The 19,718-nt window shown below is 41.3% G+C and overlaps 1 protein-coding gene across 4 annotated transcripts in view; it reads right to left on the bottom strand.

The window, feature by feature from the left end:
• The window catches only part of LOC135498727 (aminopeptidase N-like), a 43,557-nt gene extending 24,057 nt beyond the window's left edge, over window positions 1–19,500 (bottom strand). For 2 of the 4 annotated variants that reach the window (XM_064789111.1, XM_064789112.1), the window contains exon 1: window positions 19,086–19,500. In XM_064789111.1, coding sequence (XP_064645181.1) covers window positions 19,086–19,153 — 68 coding nt within the window. In that variant the 5' untranslated portion in view covers window positions 19,154–19,500. Of the gene's footprint in view, window positions 1–3,597; window positions 4,057–19,085 lie in introns of those variants that run through there. The other 2 variants (XM_064789114.1, XM_064789113.1) reach the window with 2 other exon arrangements.
• Between the last annotated feature and the right edge of the window lie 218 nt (window positions 19,501–19,718).

Genomic DNA, 19,718 nt, shown 5'->3' on the forward strand with positions numbered 1-19,718 from the left:
CTTACATTAGGTTCCTCGTGTGAGCCAGACAACGCAAGCATATGTAAGTCAAAACATTGATTGACCGATTGACTTAGGAATAACCTTAATGTTAACCACTCGAGACATTTGTTACAACACCTCTGGTGCCAGAAGCCACGAAAATGTTTGTATTTTCAGTAAATGTTGACGGCAATGTGTATGCGAGTTGAAAAAATAAACAAGTTCAACCAGGAAATGTGTTCATGTAGAAAATGAGCTTTGAGAAATTCATCTGTTGAAAGTCATTCGAACATCACTATGTAAGGTCAATGACTATCAATTCGATTACTAAGTATATGTGGCTAGGGCTTCTCAGTAATGTTCACCTGAATCAAAACTGTCGGAGTAAAGAATTAAAACTACCCTTTTAACTGTGAAATGTTATGCTTTCCAACACATTTGTTTAAGGTCCTTACATTAAAGTTACCTTTGTGTCCAGACAAGATGAATAGGTCAAATCCAATTTTCTGAATGACTTTGTAGCAGTGATCTTAACGTATGCCACTCGAGATAAATGTTACAACAAGTTCGGCGCTGAAGGGGACAAAACTATGCAGACAAGCAAAAATGTGGGACTAACATCTCATCTTCTGAATGACTTTGTAGTAGTGATCTTAACGTATGCCACTCGAGATAAATGTTACAACAAGTTCGGCGCTGAAGGGGACGAAAATATGCAGACAGGCAAAAATGTGGGACTAATGTTAGGTGGACAACATTTTACGTCTAGCCGAAGACATAATGGGTTTACTCTGGACTCACCGCAGATGGAAGATTCTATATAGGAATCACAGACCAGATCCAAAGTGTACGTCCAGCTAATTCATGCAGTATGGAAATAAAAAGAAACTTAAATGTTTACGGGAAATAAATCTGCCTTCATAAATATGCGCACAACTGTTACGATTTTTTTTCACTTTCCAATATAAGTCCACTTAATGAGAATGGTTGCAGGAATTTTGGTGTATTCGCTCGGAAAAAATGGAAAATAAAGAACATATGATCATCTAAAACATAATAGTGCTAAGTATCTGAAATACTCCATCCCCACGATCGGGCAACACTTCACCAAGTACGGGAAACTAGAAGCAGAGTTCTGACAAATCTTCCCAGCCATCTTTTATTCGGCGCTGTGGAATTTGATGATGAAATGGTCTGTATCAATCTTGTAATGAACTTGATGCATACGACAATTAGATGCATATTAACTGAATGCCTGTTCTAGAATCCCGGCCTGGTATACCCCTCCCAGTAACTCAAGTAAACGTACAAAGACCACAAGTACCTCTCAGTGAAACATAATACCAAGTGGACAACGTGCCGCGTAACTTTTCAAAGTATGTCAGAAATTATAGAAGCACATAAGTGTCTATGAGAGTACAACAATCTTGAATCAAGTGACCGACCTATATCCTTCCCAAAAAACACGGTTTTTGATGCCAGCGTTCCATTGATCTCAAAATGTTGACATTACCAAACTTTCAGACGACGCACCCAACGAGCTACGGAGAAATACCATTTGAAGTTCAGAATAGCTGGTTGCCACTTAACCATCATAGCGTGCGACAAGCCAGCAACGAATCTCATGACCACCTGTAACATCGAGACAACTCGACCAAATATGCTAAAAGAAGCACAACCTTGTTTAGACCAAGGACATTGATTGTAATAATAGAAGCTTGTCTTGATATGTCATGTGATACAGAGTCCTTGATTCCATTGTAGACAAAGTTAAAGATGGAGGAGCTTACTTTTAGCTCTAATGATATATTCTATCTCATGTACCAGTGGCAATGATACGACCAGCGGTAACACGACACTGTTCAAACTTGAAACATCACAAACACTCCGCGTGACAAGCCTCTTGGCACCGTAGCAGACCAAAGTCAAAGTGGAGAGTTTGTCTCTAACTTCCTCAGAAATGTGATCCATTGCTTCGAGATTTTAGTTTTTGTTTCCATTTCTTTGTGTTGTTCGTCAGGTGTTGATGGGTTTCCTACAGGCCACAGTTTACTTCAGTCTTGGCTCAGGTTTCAAAGTTACTATTTTAACATGTGCTTGTACAAAAAATCATCATATTGTGTGACTTTATTCAACTCATACCATGAGGTTATTTACCGAAGAATTCATTTAAAATGGCTCCCGTCCAACACGTCAAAAAGGATGTGAGATGACATATTGGCATTAGCAATAACATGGGAATAAACCAACTAACCTTTCTGTTACAGTGACCGCCAGCGCAATCCATCATGCTCGTTTCAATGAAATACCTGATTTTGTTCAATGTTTACATGAAAGGAATACATAGAATAGAATTGCGACGGTGCCCACTAAGATTACATTTTTATGATACCGGCAAGTCAAACAACTCTAAATTCACTTTTCTGAAAGAGAAGCCCACAGCGCAATCCATCATGTTTGTGTCAATGACACTTTTAATTTTGTTCAACGTTAACGGGCGAGGATTTCAAACCATATCTTAGAAACAGGACAATCGCATCTAAGATTACTCGGTGGGTGCACGATCAGAAAGTTGATAGATTTTGAACTGTGCAATTCGTTTTTTCGATGTTGATTTTATAAAATCTATACCAATAATTACTAACCTTTCTGTCATTCCCATCATGATACTGGTTTCGATAATACAGTTTTGTTTTGAGCTTACGGGCAAAGAGAATCCTAGGTTATAGATACAAACACATCCTTGATGACTTCAAACGTTTGATTACAAAATCTCACTACAAATGTACATTTCTAGAACATTTAGAGTACAGAGCAGATGTCTCGCTCAAATGATCATATCAATAAAAGTGAAATGATATCGCCCTAAACCCTGTTGGGATCTTGTCCTAATGCCAATAATATAGTTGAGGGTGTATTTTAGTTGATAAGTCAACAGTAAAGCCAGCCTGTAAAAAGGTTTTCATGTTTGTATATGCGTGTTAGAGTACAAATCGGGGTTTATATCTTTATGCTTATTGACAACGGAAGTTGACGATACGTTTTATGATTTGGTTTCATAAGTTTACGAAGCCATTAAGTTTGTTAACCCTTTTGAGGTAGTATGCATACACTAATAGGACTCTATAACCAGGATGTATTGCTAGGTTCCTCAGGAGAATTCAGGAGTCCACGTGTTCGGAATTTATTGATTTGAACTTGTTGCTATTGTATCCATCTGTGCACGGTTCAGCCTAAGATACGATAAGGTCACTTGCTTCACTCTGCCGTTCTATTCGGCCTCGTAACTCTCACAACGAACGCTTACAGCATTCCAAAAATGGCCGAAAGTATAAGCTGTTATCCTTAACTTGCAGCTACGAGTAGGACGGATGCGTTTATCAGAATGTATCGCCAGGTCTAAAGGGATGCAAGGTAGAGTAGCCTCAAGGCACAGGTCACTGAATCAAGCAAGGTCGGCAAGGGGTTTCAACTCTCTCCGAGGAATCGACAGATTTCCCTATGAAACTCAAAGCCCTGAAACTTCCTTTTTATATGTTTGGCTCCTTTCATTGTTTTGTGCATTCATGTACAAGAGCGAACTTGTTAAGTGATGAAAATTCTGAAGTTTCTTACCTTTTGTTTTCCTCTTTCGTCTACATTAACCCTTCAGGGGCGTTACAATGTTTAAAACCCTTACTGACCTTCGTTAGGTGGTCTATGTTCAAAGATCAAGGAAGAAATGTTCCATGAATGCTTTCTTTAGTTGACTGCACCACATGGCCAACATTGGCGCCGACAAAACACTCAAGAAACACACACTAACGTTACAATACGAAGGCAAGTCGTAGAAAAAGAAGAGATGTTCCTCAGGTTAGAATAAGAATGTCCAGGCTGGATAGATCGACTTGAAAATCTGCACAACCGGACGATTGGCAGATGATCAAGATTTTAAGTATTCTGAGTGACACCAAGATGGTTGGCTGTCCCGGGCAATTAAAGCCCCTGTCACGACCATCAAACGGAAGAAGACGACATGGAAATCCCATTAAAGTGGTGATCACATTGGTGACGTTTTATCTGCTTTTGTGGCCGTCCCCAATTGTAAATCGATGACTTGTGCTATTGTTGTGGCCTATCGTTTTCTGTGAGTTGTCTCACAAAACGCTGCGAATATTGCTGTGTTCGCTTTCAGCAGTGATCCGTACATTCCCAATCCATCATCCCTCTAGCCTCACTTACATAAAGATTATCACCTGCGCTTATTTTATAGATCTTCGTTTACTCTATATATTTACTATGTACTTACATATGACTTTGGTATTAAAGGGGTCAATAAGCTAGGCCTGTTCTTAGTGGATCAACTTAAGCTATGAAGTGTGTAGTCAAAGGATGATCTCCTGTGGTGACTTTACAGAACTTCATTTACTTAACAAGCTATAGATTTTATAAAGATATGTCTTTGGTCTTAAAGTGTCAATAAGCTAAGCTTACGCTCAGTGGATCATCTTCAGCTGTGATCATCGTACCTTACCAATACATCATAAGTCACCCTTTCTGACTAAACACTTTGGTCAATGGCCGGGGTCAATGGACCTTTGCATGTGTTTCAGGCTTCGAAGTTTTCTGCTCCAACATTTATTCGATGTTCATAGTTGTAAATTACATCTTGTAAGACATTATCTTGAGTGTCAATAGCCATCTATGTGATCCCTTGAAGACATCACCAGGTCTTCCCTCTAAATCAGCTCAATGGTGTCTGTAAGCGGGGAACAACATCAAATATAGCTTATCCCAACAGATACTCCTCCGCTAACTGTTATATTAACATTCTCTCTGACATTATCACTCGGGAGATGCTGTTCTCCCGTTGGTATTTTCACATAAACCGGGTAATTACAACTGATATCTATTCATCACGCCCAAGGGGACATCGCATAGATTCTCGGGATAAATCAAGGTGGGCCTGTCATTGGTTTTTTCGGCCAGTTACTGACGAGGTTTGAGTAGGAATGTACGCCGGCTTTCCTTCATAGAATCATTGATGGGTCCAAGGTTGATTCTGTGACCACAAACCACGTTGTACATACGGATCCTGTCATAACTTTTATGATAGGCCATCGTATAATATTCTGTGATGGTTCATGATAGATTCTATGATGTGAATTCTATCATAGATCCTGTGACGCTATGACTTAGAGATTCATATTTAGCAAGGCAATGCCAATGGCTTTGCTTGGGCCAAAGACAGGAATACATTCATAGTGTTACGATATCCATGGACTAGTAGCCTGTTGAGGAATACAATCTTATGAAATTGCCTAACACAGAATTACTTTTTTTAACCTTTTTCTCAAAACTTGTAAAAATGAATTATGTTGTTGTCATGGCTTTTCGGGCTTTAGAAGCGGAATGAATACTTTATACCTAAAACATAGACACTTTAGCCAAATGACCAACACTTAGATGAGGTACTAAATAATCCGGACGAGCACATTCACACAACCCTCCGACTCAAAGATTCAGTAAATAATTCAGTTCTGAGTGATATTTCCCATGTTTCTGTGCCTATTTCAAAGATCTAATTACTTGCAGAGAGATAGCCTGTTAATGGTGAGATCTGTCGGCATGACTGTATCATACGGCCGGCCATTGAATGTCTATAGAGCCTCAGGGATGGCAAGCCAGGGCTCCGGCCAGCGACATATCATTCACGCTCACTAAAGCTGTACCACGTTGACCAGCGCTTAGATGATGCCTCATGATATGACCCTGCTAATGGTTGGATACGTCAGCAAGACTATTGCATGCAGCGGGCCATTGAATATCTATAGGGCCTCGGGGAAGATGTGATCGTTTGGTCTCTGCGAGAAGATGGACAAAAGTCATAAAGATAATAGGCATTTTCAATTTCGAAGATTTGGTACCACAGGTTGGGCTTCCATCTTTATAGCTATCCATGCGATCATCTACTCCATTTCATGTCATATTCCGAGGCAATATACAACCATTATTACTTTGTTGATAACTTTCAAGCAATCAATGTTAGAAGCTTTGTCTTCGGCCAATATCTGGTCGATGTGATGTTCCCTCTCAGGGGGCAGCTACTGAATGGATCTCAATATAATAGATCGCCTGAGGTCCTCGTTGTAGACAATGCAAGAGAAGGTGAGCTGAAATGACTTTGTTGATCGCATGCAGACAATCAAGGTTAAAAGGCTTTCTGTTCTTTAACCATCTGGTCAGTGAGACGTTTCCCTAGGACAGCCGATAGATGGGAATCAATAGATCGTTTGAAGTCCTCGTTGCAGACAATGCAAAAGAAGGTGAGCTGAAATGACTTTGTTGATCGCATCCAGACAATCAAGGTTAAAAGGCTTTCTGTTCTTTAACCATCTGGTCAGTGAGGTGAACCAATCTGGATCCATCTCAACAGAAACCCACGTATGTATTGTCAGATGCCGGTAGCAATCGATTGTCTATCTTCTCTCTTCCATGTCAAAGGCCGAGACACTATACAATCATCATTTCTATGTTGATGACATTGAGACCATCAGAGCCGGGACGATGATGGTCTTGCCTTTGGCCACAACTGCGTGAGCATCTCAACATCTACCACGTCTACGGAGGGTGTTCAGCTGTGGGGTAAAAGTGTGTTTCTGATTCGTAAGAACATTCAGAAGACATCGATGCTTCCCAAAAGCTTTTGTGAGTTTCCAAACGCTATCGATGGAATGAAGAATATGTTCGTTCGACTAAAGCCCCGAGAGATGTTATCCGAGTGTATTGGCAGTCTTCCATGTGCAACTTTGTTCTTTCATATGTTTATTGTCAGCGCGTTACCGCAGGCGTTCGATGTCAGATGCATGACACTGATAATGGTGGATTGAATATGACCGCCAGAGGGGAATCACTTATTGAACAGACGCTGGACAAGTCATTGCTTTCAGCTTTTTCAAATGTTTCTCAGAGTGATGTGCATAGATTGCCGTCACGCGGTAGCATAGATTGCCGTCACGCGGTAGCATAGATTGCCGTCACGCGGTAGCATAGATTGCCGTCACGCGGTAGCATAGATTGCCGTCACGCGGTAGCATAGATTGCCGTCACGCGGTAGCATAGATTGCCGTCACGCGGTAGCATAGCTTGTTGATCTAGCGGGTTCGTGATGATCAAAACTCCCTGCAATAGTGTACGGTCACGTGGTAGGAGAGAGAGTTCACAAGAACGTGATGGGAACTAAAAATGGTTGATCCACCGGTTGCGAGGTTTTGCTTGGATAGACCAGCCAGTGGTATGTTGCTTCATTAAATAGAAGTCGTCATTCCATGTTCGCTTTTGTAACTTGTCTTATCTGCTTCATGCAGCAGTTACGCAAGAGTCTGACACCGGTGATATGGAGCACGGCCCGGGTTCTTGGAACCTTACCGAGATGATAGGAAGATCTTCAAATACGACTCAGGACTTCATTGCTTCTGCCGATGACGCTATTACAGAATTGTTGATTTGCACAAACGGATGTTTTGGTAGCCGAGGAGTTTGTTTACAAAATCAACAGGAGATGATTACGGATCGTCCTGGGGAGGAGAGATAGAGATGAATGTGACTTTTGATTGTGAAAATCGTGCCCTTGGTTGTTTTGAGTTCTCTTATCGTCGCCTGGTTGAACTTGTAGCAGAAGAAAAAACCAAAATGAGACATGGAGTCTGCTGGGAAGTTGCGAGATCGGACGAGAACAACATCAGTCCTGAAGACGCCATTGTGGACAATGGTGAAACTGAAGACGATCTCCAGTCAACTCGAATCGATTGAACAGATTGAATTTTCAAAAGTTATTGAAGATAGGGACAGAGATTAGTCTGCCAAGAGCTACAGAGGCAGAAACCATGAATCGATTAATGCGGAAAGTGTAGAGTTATTCCACTCAGTAAAGCAGGAATTAAGGTGAACCATCAGTTACTGATAATTCCATTACTGATTCTTCCTGAAATATTTACAGACATCGAGCATATTTTTTGGTCTCATTTGGCCACATAATCATCCCTGGACACGTATTTTGTTCAATATTTAAAATCATGGCCGTGACAATAGTTAAAAAGACCTAAATTCACGTTGCATGGATGAATTATGTATTATGACAAATGATACAGTGAGCCTGCATGCTAGGATAATTGCCTAACTCTTTTCTCGAGAAAAAGGGAAACTGCCTAACTCACGACATTTCAATTCTTGAGTTTGGCAATCAAACATTATCTATGTACTCCTAAATCACAGACATATAAGACCGGTTGTTCACTACTATGATATCGAAACTAATGTATCGTTATAGAGTTCTAACTAGTAGGAGGCTTTTCCGACTTCTTATCGGTTTCTCAAACATTTTCCTGATTTATCCCACAAAAATCCGACATTGTCCGACTTTTCCCCGAGAGGTCGGATTTCTAGAAAACCTGTGAAAAACACCAGGGCTTCCCAAAATAGGGCATTAAAGATGCAAGGTCTATGTTGAATGGGGTTAATGACTTGTGAACCAAATAGTCAGGGTGACCCGAAATGTGAACACTAAACAACATAATCCTGCACCATTCAGTTCTTGTGTCCTATCACGAAGTCGGAACAACGATGAAATTGGAAATTTGATCGCATCTAAACGTCTTACGCTGAAGAAAGGTCCACTTTGGCCAGGACTGACAATATCGATGACTAAGAATTAGTGAGGCTGAGAGGAACATTGCAAATAAAGCACGACCTGGGTTACTAATTACTTGTCGTGAAAAGTGTCTGTGGCTGACTGTGATTGATTTGTAAGTGAGATTACTTCTACCATTAAGACATTTTACGAGGGGTTATTTGGTGTGAGTAAAAGAGGAACTGAAGTCTCGCAGGGAATATGTTGAAAAAGACACAGAGATGGTCTAATAGATCACCAGATTTTTATTCATCTTATCATAACAATAAAAAAAAATCATTGATCTATGATGACGATTAATTATCAACTTTCTATCCATGGATGATGGAGAATCCCCATCATAGGTCCATGGATGGAACCCATGGTCGTATCTACCATGGGCCTATCATAGGTCCATGGATGGAACCCATGGTCGTATCTACCATGGGACCATCAATGATGCATGGATGGTACCCATGGTAGATACGACCATGGGACCATCAATGATCCATGGATGGAACCCATGGTCGTATCTACCATGGGACCATCAATGATGCATGCAGGGAACTATTTGCCTGTGTTTAGACATCAAGTGGTTGATGCCAATCAGACATCTATGACTATATTAGGCATCTATCTGACAAGGTATCTAATATACATCACCAAATTTCCCCTGGGATGAGGATGTTGAAACTTAGAGATAGTCTACAATATAAATGTGTCTGAGTGTTACTTTTTTTGTTTTTATGAAAGACCACATCTGGAACCTGATTAAACTGAACCCAGGATTGAAAAAGCTCTTCCTGAAGAGGAACCATACTTTCACAGAAACGAGATAAGAAGTTTTCGTTGTTGGACATTTCATTCCATAAATCACAGTCAGACAAGAAATGATGTATAAATCATCTAACGCACTATCACTTCACGATAAACATCTGTCAGGCACTATATTGCCTATTAGGCACTATCGAGTTGTTAGCTGCGTATTATAAGCCATCATAATACCGGATATTGTCGCCATGTAAGCGCATTAACTTTGTGATAAAAATGACACTGATATCGGTTTAAATGGTACTGCTGTGAATGTGACAGATATAATATAAAAAGATGGGGGAGTTGCTTGGAGAAGAAGAATTCTGAAAATGATACACATAGTTATCACATTTCTTCCAATAGTTTAACCTTTTTTCAATGACCTAATTGAGTGAGCTGATTAGTACTCACATATAGGGTCACTCTGAGTGTTAGGTCCTCACCTCATCAACCCATTCACCATAGGCCTTTGATCTTTACTGCCCTATTTCGAGAAGCCCTGATACACATAGTTATCACATTTCTTCCAATAGTTTAACTTTTTTTTCAATGAGCTAATTGAGTGAGCTGATTGGTACTCACATATAGGGTCACACTGAGTATTAGGTTCTCACCTCATCAACCCATTCACCATAGGCCTTTGATCTTTACTGCCCTATTTCGGGAAGCCCTGATTTTTTTCACAGGTTAGAAATCCGACCTTTCAGGAAAAAGTCGCATAATGTCAAACTTGTCGATTACATCAGGACAAATTTAGAGAAAGAAGTCGGAAAAAGCCTCCTGCTTTAGCTAGTGGTTGCAACCCACAACACTACCGCTTAGAATCTTACCCGGGGACCATACCGACCAAAGCTGCATCTGGAACGCTATCCTGGACCTGCTTACCGGGAGGAGGATTTAGTGATTAGGTTACCGCCACTAATGGTCTTTAGCCGCCTACTCTTGGGAGAGTTGAGGATTAAGTCACAGATTAGTTCAGTATTAGCACGCTATCCGAGATGGGGTGAGGCGTCTCCGACACCTAGTAAGTAGTGCTGACATGTCGATGGACGCAACCAACTGCCTGGCAAAAGGGGCTTAATGGTGTTCATACAAAAAGAAAACCTTATCAGAAACTTTAGCCATGCATTTCTTAAAGAATACTGACTTTGATTTTACCCCAAGCTCTTCGATTTAACCCTACTATTTTCGCTTTCTGCACGTTTTTGTGTAAAATCTAGTAAGCCGTCAGAATGTAATATGGTTTTACATATAAAAGAACAGCGCTTTAACGAGAGACTATCGTATTAGGACCCGAAGCTGATACTACTGAATAGCTCTCACTCCAGTTTATTACAGCTGGGACAGCTGGACCATTTGGAAAAAGTTCGGCCAACAGTTAAGAGTAGAATGCTTGATTATGAACTTGTATTCAGAACAAGCTCTTAGACTGATGCCAGCAGTTAGTGTTGGATGAGCTACGAACTCACAGATGAGATCGGATGCTTTACCAGTTTAACCAGAGGTGCGGCTGTACTACTTATCACCTAATATGACAGACCTGTCTGCCCCGCAGTTCAGGGTGGAACTTGCTCCAGATTCAAGACCATACTCCGGGAGATAAGGAACATCCCAATGCAAATACCAACATGATTTCTCCTAAGTCAAGTGACAAGAATGATGCGTGACTTTGCCAGTGGTGGATCAATATCTTTCAATAGTGGCTCAGTGAAATGATGCAGACTGAATTCATGTCAAGAGAAACCGGTACTCTATGAAATTCAACGTAACGAGTACTCTACGATTCTGAAAACTGAATGAGTTGAGAACTGACACGGGTCCTTTCTGAAATGACGACACGCCAGTTTATTGGTCGTAGGGGAAGCTATACTACTAGCATCTTGATATCAGGGTAAGGTCTGCCCTGCAGTTAAGGGTAGAATTCGTGATTATGAGCTTGCTTCCCATTCACAACCATGCCTCAGGTTTTAATGACATCCCAAAGCAAATACCAAAATGATTTCCCTTAGGTCAGGTGTAATATACATATAATTATCTTCCGGTGGCCCCTGGGAGACATATTCTACATTCTATCATCATATTACTTACACCATGTGGAAGTTACAAATAAATGTACTGTTTCGTGAAAAGATAAACTACAGTTCCAGGGTTTTATTACAGTTCCGATTGTGTTATTGCATCATCTATAGTGGCCCATACGATCATGTTATTTCCATAATGAATTCTATGATGGAAATTCTCCGTCATATCGAATCTATAACGGGAGAACACACCAATTGGAGCAGAGTCAATATACTGGTCTCAAATCCAGGATCTGTAGGGAGAACACACCATTTGGGGCAGAGTCAATATGCATGTCTGAAATCGAGGATCTGCAAGGAGAACACACCAATTGGGGCAGAGTCAATATATATGCTTGTCTGAAATTTAGGATCTGCAGGGAGAACATGCCAATTGGGACAGAGTCAATATGCTTGTCTCAAATCCCGGAACTGCAGGGAGAACACGCCATTTGTGGCAGAGTCAATATGCATGTCTGAAATCGAGGATCTGCGGGGAGAACACACCAATTGGAGCAGAGTCAATATGCTGGTCTCCAATCCAGGATCTGCAGGGAGAACACGCGAATTGGGGCAGAGTCAATATGCATGTCTGAAATCGAGGATCTGCAAGGAGAACACATCAATTGGAGCAGAGTCAATAATTATGCTTGTCTGAAATCAAATAATGAGAGACTCGTAGCTCCCTGAGGTAAACATTTGAGGTGAAGAGGTGTCTTGGAGGAGACTAATTACCGAGCAAGATCCATGGTGTGGTGGTTGGCAGGATATCATAATGGTGAGAGGGTTTGGACATGAGAGAAGGACGTGACTCCTGACACCCTGAGGGGAGCAGAGGTAGACAAGGTCAAGAGACGTCTTGGAGTAGATTGATTACGGACTGAAGACAAGGGCTGATCTGGCAGTAGACTACAAGCGGTGATATTGGAGAGTGTTCGGGAAGGGGGGGGGGGGCTTCAGATGAGATATGTTTGATGTCCAAAAACTGATTTGAGTAAAAACAGTCTGCTTATGGTTAGGAGAAGAGCTGATGCGTTAAGCAGTATCTCTTTGGTGCAAATAAGCTGCTTACTGCGTCTTGGATATTCAGGTCGACACTTTCCTTAAGCAGAAATCGTGTAGGACTTCCTGTCTGCAGGTGACAGGTTTTGATCAATCAAAATCCCCGTATTTGATCATGGCCGTGCTGTCTGCATGATAGCTCTCTTCTGATTGGTCAATACCTGTCAGGAAGTCCTAAATTGCTGCTTGAGAAATGTGGCGAATTCATACCGGAACCCATTCAGCTTCACAGCACTCTGACAACAACATTGGAATAAGACGTCCGTTATTTACCAGTTATCAAATTATGGTTACAAGACAATAATATCAGGCTTCCCAGCGGAGATGGTGTTTTGTAAGATTTCTTTATATGTTGAATCGAGTCAGTGGCCAGGCTGCCAGGGTTAGCGGCCCTGGATCTCAGCAGAAGGAAGGGATGTCTCATAGGGTCGCTCAAGGTCGTGTTTGAAAATTGTCCGGGGTTTGAGGTGGACGCCACTGTTATCAAAGTCTTAGAGGGGTACGGACAAAACTATGAACGCTGTTAGGTGGAGATGACTGTCACGTGGGTTGTAGTGTTATGACTGAGACGTGGCCACCCTTGAGAATCAAAATCTCGAACTCAGGGCATCACGTGGCAAATCATAGCTTCGAGTTAATTCCGACTCTGATATGGCTGAGATACCAATAGTTGTTACAACTGGTGCAGCTATCTGAGACATCGTTTATCTAACAGAGTCGGCGTCCACTTAGCGACAACAGAGTCTCTTAATCGTAACAATTAATGCCATCCTTTTTCAAGCGTTTCGAATCATATGAATATATATATATATAATTAGCAGTTTGTTGACAAGTCGTATTGGGCAGAAGGAGAAGGAAAAAGGGTTAAGAACGAAACATGTTTTTTCTCCAAGTTTCCAAAGGAGGAACGCAGGTCCAAAATCCTGCTAAGACCGTGACTCTTTTCTCAGAGTGTGAGCCGATCATTGACGTACTCTATCTAATATCTGCATCAGACTCGACCAAAATGATCGATTTTACAATCACCACTCAACCTAATTCGACGCAACACTTCTCCAAACACATTACAATCAAATCATTTCTTCTGCACATCCGAATCTTCACTGATTTCGAACTTGCTCTTTTGCATAACAGAAATCTTCAAGTTTTGCCCGAGGGGAGTTTTGTATGTTGAATTTCAATATGGCGGTGTCTGCTCTTGTTTCTGCCACCCGCAGGGAAAACATGCCACGAAGATGGCGCTTGTTAAGAGTCGAAGAAGTCGCCATCTGAGTTGGCGTAAAGTGGTTTTTTCATTAGGAGAATCGAAAGTTTTGCATGTTTCTTAGAGTGATGTATAGCCACGCCAGTGTTTTGATGTCGACATGACACAATGTCGTAGTAAAGGTGTGTTTTATTTCTGATATTATGACATGTTTTTATACTGTTTTCTAATGATGGTTCCAGTCGGCGAGGTCGGAAGCATATTTGCCAACATTTTCTGCATACTAGTATTATTTAGCTAATGTTTCATAATCATCAAGGAACTAAACAATCTTTTTAAAACCCGGATTCTCTGGAGCTGGCCTTCTCGCATTGGTTTCTTGCCCAAATTCTTCAGAAACGAGTTTTTGATCTGCCGAAATTCGCTATTAACAATGTTCCCCATTTCATCTCCACACGATAAACAAACATCAGACAAGGATTGATATCAGCGTCAGCGCTTGGTTTTGATATCAACTTAAAAACGGCACCAAATTGAGCGTTATTAACCGTATTTAACCTTATAACTTGATCAGCCTGATAAGGTGTTGATATCAAATAAACACAGACGCAGAAATGGATAGTGTGAATGCAGGGTAATTCTTTAAATTAAAGAGCCACGCCTTATACAAGTTTCGTGTGGGTTCCCAGGAGAAAAACTGACCGATGATGATCCTAGATATGATTACAGGTCAAACAGGATACAGCCGCTTGTTTGCAACAACAAGCACAAGAAAGTTCTACTATTACTTTAAGGATACAACGCAGGGACGAGTTAATAAAGAGTGTTGTAGCTGATTTTAACGTTTAAATCGTCTTTTTGAATCTCAGTTTTTGTGTGTGAAAGATTCAACAATGCTTCCACCACGTGCATCCCCGTTGGCGAGATATCCAAGCCACAATCCTGGCGGGAAGGATCTATAGTGACACCCTTAAACAACTTATCATCATGGGCCTTTTATACAATATTCCCAATCTCCAACTTTGGCTCTATTACCTTACTTAATTTATTGACTTCACACAACAGCGACCTCGCTTTCTCCGTAACTCATCAATTCTTGAAGCGAATTAGCACGTTAAGCCCGAACCCAATCTTCATTAGCAGTTCAACTGAATTAAAAACCTTTGTCTGAAGATATTGCACTTGGAATACGAAAGTTTAAGAAAAAAGTTCTATCTATCTTCTTTGGTACTAAAAGGAGCATGGCCCCCGATAACTCTTGCACTCTCGAAGTTCTCAGTCACTTCCTCATTTGTCTTTCTGTATTTATGACCTGATTAAAGTTATTTTCGGCATTTGTTGGCAATATTAATTAATTACAGCAGAATTGTGGAGTTATAATCGCTTGAACTCATGATACCTAGAAGCCAAAAGTTCCCAATCATTTTTGAAACACCTTGTATTCGAAGCGTTTGAAACGTACAGTGTGCAACACCCTGAGACATTTAGGGTTGAGAACTAATCAATGGCAAAATTAGAAGTGGCTTTTGTGGTGTAAATGCGCTAAACGAAATGTTAATTTAGACTGATTAGTTAATTTGCTCTGGAGGCAGCTTGGGGAATATCGCGAATGAATGGCCATCGTTGCAAGTTGGTTCAATCTAAAAGACGTGAGGAAGATGAAGAAAGTTTACCACCAGCAGGGGGCTTTTCCGACTTCTTAACGGTTTCTCTAACTTTTCCTGATTTATCCGACAAAAGTCCGACTTATCCCTGAAGGGTCGGATTTCTAGAAAATCTGTGAAAAATACCAGGGCTCTCCAAAATAGGGCAATAAAGATGAAAGGCCTACGTTGAATGGGGTTACTGAGGTGTGAGGCAAACACACTCAGAGTGACTCTAACGTAACTCACGATCCATCTCAGGTGCTAATACTAACAGACGCCGTAGCTGATAGCTAGTACTCAACAGAGACGTAAGTTGGTATCCTAGCTCGCGCGTAACTTCCTAAGCGAGATGAGATGACCTGGGAAAATACTACTGGATCTTTTTATCCTATTAAAATATCCAGGGACCTTACAATCATCTTCTGCTGCCGTCTCTCAAATCCAGCAAATGTTGAGCGCAATCATGAATGCATCAAATGTACGTGTTGCCATGTAAATGTACGTGTAACTATGGCCAACTCAACGAGGAGTGAATCTGTGATGATAAATTGTGATTTCCGCCTCAAGAAAGATAAGATACTAAGATGAAGAAGGCTTAAGGTGCAGAAATCAAGTTACGCGGTGCTCTTCATAAAATATCATATGATTTGAGTTTTGCGGGGAAGTTCGCTAACGTTGAGCAGAAAACGTACGCCGTTAAACTGCATATCAAAGTGCACACATTTGAAATATTATGACACGCACCGTTGCAACATTTGGTATACTTTATGTTCGTTGATATTGGCTATTTAGTGATTAGTTAGGAACAAACCACGGAAAACCTTTACACCACGTGGTGCGTTTCAGCCAATCGACCACTCGATCTGACACAAACCCATTCGCCAGCAACATCAGCAACCTTCCTTCAACCAGAATCTTTGGTCGGTTTCGGTACAATCGAGTAGTTGTCCCGACCACGCGAAGGTTACCGAATGAGAGAGTCAGTCTCACCATGAGATGAGGCACCGAAGAGAGCGGAGGTCGAGCTGCTGCTGATATTCCCATTGATCTTACCTGACAGCACAACTGCATGGTCTTTGAGAATGGGAATTATGGAAAGGTTACTAATGGCAAAAATGGTAACTTATTTATGTTTATCACAGTAAGCCTAGTAAGCCTGCGTGACTGTATTCATTTGCGAAGGAAGAATTATCTCTCCGCATTTCATTATACATGTGGCCGGAGAAGAGACATAGGTTAATCGTCCATTTACACCAGAATGCTAATAGTCCTTTCTGACCACTCTCATTATCACCCATGCATTACAAGGAATGGATGATTTGATGTCCAAGGGTGTATGGCGAGAATTTGTACTGGTGTCATTAGCGCTAATCTCGCGGTGTTGCTAAGAGGGCGAAGAAACCATTTTCAAACTTTGTAGACATTAAGACAGAAAGCCTAACATATTCTAATCGAGGAAGGGTTATTTGAGATGATGTGGACTAAAGACCGTCACTGTATTGTTTGAGATTAATGTGACATTTAGTCCATTTGAAACCTGATAAAGTCGAGTTCACACTGCTTTTTGCTGACCAGTTCTCACAATACCATTATATACCTGCTGTGAAACGTTACGAAACCCCGCCAACAAAACCAGGGTCTTATATAAGAATTCGAAGAGCTCATTTGATTTGATACGCTGACTTCCAGACAGACGCTGACTTCCAGACAAACTCTGGTTTTGCTCTAAGGCCTGAGGCCACGTTACCGTTTACACGAGGCTGGTCATTAGCTTAATATCATCAGGACCCCATGTCTGCGTGCAACTTGAAGATTCACATTAGGGTTATGGTAACAGGCAGGAATCATCTCAAGTAATACATAGTATCTATATAATAATCTCTCAAATGACAAAGTAACAGCGCCGTTCAGTTCCAAGGTAATCATCCGCATCATCATGGCGTTCGTGCCTAATTCATTACCATCACAGCCTGAGATATGTTAACCATTTGCTGCAGGTCTTGCAGGAAACATGAAGGCGGGGTGAGCAGGTAAAGAAACAACCCCTCCACATCACCCCGTCTAGTCTTTAAGGCTCAAATGAAGCTAAATTTGGTTTATGCCATAACTGGCACTTGATATCTTGACATCCATATTTGCTCTGGTACAATAACACTAAAGCTAGGCGCACTTAGAAAGTCTGCATGGTCCTAAGTCACAGAGGTCTTTAATCTCCTATAAACCTTCAAACTCCAACTCTAAAATGTTCGCGTTCTCAAATCGCTGAACTGATAAAAGCAGTCGCGAACTACCCGGTTTATGAATGATACATTTCGACTCGTAGTTGTGTTTGTATCGAGAAGATGTTGGCACGATAACAGACTTTCTTACATTTTTTGTGTCCTGGACAAAATAATGTCATTCTAAATGCAGCAGAAAGACCTAAATGACGTTCAATCTGTTGACTGGATTTAATGCGCAGTTCTTCCTACCTCATAACTAAATCCAATAATATCCCATGTCATCTGTATGCCATTATAATAGTATAATCCTCTGTATCAGTGACAGCGCATGCCCGATTGTTATTAGTGTTACTGTAGATCGCGACCGTGCCTCACCTGGATTGGCCACACCCAAGACCAGCGACGGGAACACGGAGACAACAATTCATTTGCTCGAAAACCACAGTATTTGCCCTCATTCCTGCACGCAAGAGTGAAAGGATGAATGATAATGGATGCTTTCTCAGTTTTGGCTCCTGTCTTTGATTGCCAAAACACGTACAATAAACAAGTAAGAGACTTTTTCCGACATCTTCCTCTAAAGTCCCTGAAAGGTCGGATTTTTTTAACCTGTGAAAAATACCAGGGCGAAGGGCAATAAAGATCAAAGGCCTATGTTGAATGGGGTTAATGAGGTGTGAACCAATCACCCAGGGTCACCCAAAGTGTGAAGCTAATTAACTCACTCAATTAGGTCAATTAACTCATCAACCCCATTTAAAATTCAACATAGGCCTTTGATCCTTAATGCCCTATATTCGGAAGCCCTAGTGTTTTCCACAGGTTTTCTAGAAAACCGACCTTTCAGGGAAAAGTCGGACTTTTGTCGGATAAATCAGGAAAAAGTTAGGGAAACCGTTTAAGAAGTCGGCAAGAGCCTCTCACTGGTGATTACGTTCCCTGGTAGCTTCTTATATTAACATTCTCAGTTAGGACTTTATTAGGTTCCGTGCAAAGGATGCTTGTCATATTCTCAGTTAAGAAGCGAAATATCTCAGTTGAGTAGCGAAATATCTTACAAGGATCCCGTATATATTGTACATTGTACCAATTGTTGCTTTGGTTTTGGCAATAAGAGACATAGTGACAGTGACTGTATGAAATCGAAAGAGAAGCTATGACAAGTACCAAAGCCTTTGGTGGTCGTTCCTCTGCGGCAGCTGATACAAACGTGTGGAACCAGGTGCCGCCAAGGCTCCGTAACACTGAATCCCTCCAGACTTTAAGTCCTTCCTTGTTTAGGCCCACCTATTTGCCAAGGCTGCTGCCTTCGGGAAAGAAAGTCCTCCAGAATACCCACTTGCTGAGTAATTGTAGCGCTTTATAATTACCTATATTGATTGATTGATTGGTTGATAAATATTTTGCGATGAAATATACTTGTCAAAATAATGATGAAATTGCCCCTACCTTCTCTGGTACTCGCCTCTGTCCAACAGCTCACACCATCCCGTATTATTCCGCTGTCCGGCCGACATGGCACCCCCGAGTTCCGCCACTACCACGTGCTGTCCATCATCCCACGATTGAAATGGATATCCATGATGGGAAGGCCTTGTGCGGAAGTAGAACTAAAGGTAAAGTTCACTGTTATATCAAGGAGTTTACATCCCTTCCTCACATGTATTCCCTTATGGAAACGCCTATGATGAGACAGTGAGCTACAAGGCAGTATTTTCACTGTTGCTTATAAATGTTCATTATCCTTAGCACGCATGGTAATTGAAATTAGTCTCGTAACGCCCTGTGAAATAGTGACTGCAAAGAATCTAAGTTCACAGCTTATATATGCTTGGAGAAGACGGTGTCGCTTTCACTATCACCACGCGACTGGTGCTTCCCCTCGAATGAATGTGTGGTTTGATTATTCGATCGTCGATCAGCGTAAGTCGTCGCAAAGGAGATGGAGGTCAAATAGTGTACAAGTCGACAGTCTTTGTGCTGGCAGACAAGGGTGTCCAGCCACTATGACATCCTGAAGCAAGCATCTATTGAGAAGGCGTCAATACGTATTCGTTGAAAACGCCCGATTATAAAACAACG

The sequence above is a fragment of the Lineus longissimus genome, chromosome 14 (assembly GCF_910592395.1).
Source record: "Lineus longissimus chromosome 14, tnLinLong1.2, whole genome shotgun sequence".
In the NCBI taxonomy this organism is placed as follows: domain Eukaryota; kingdom Metazoa; phylum Nemertea; class Pilidiophora; order Heteronemertea; family Lineidae; genus Lineus; species Lineus longissimus.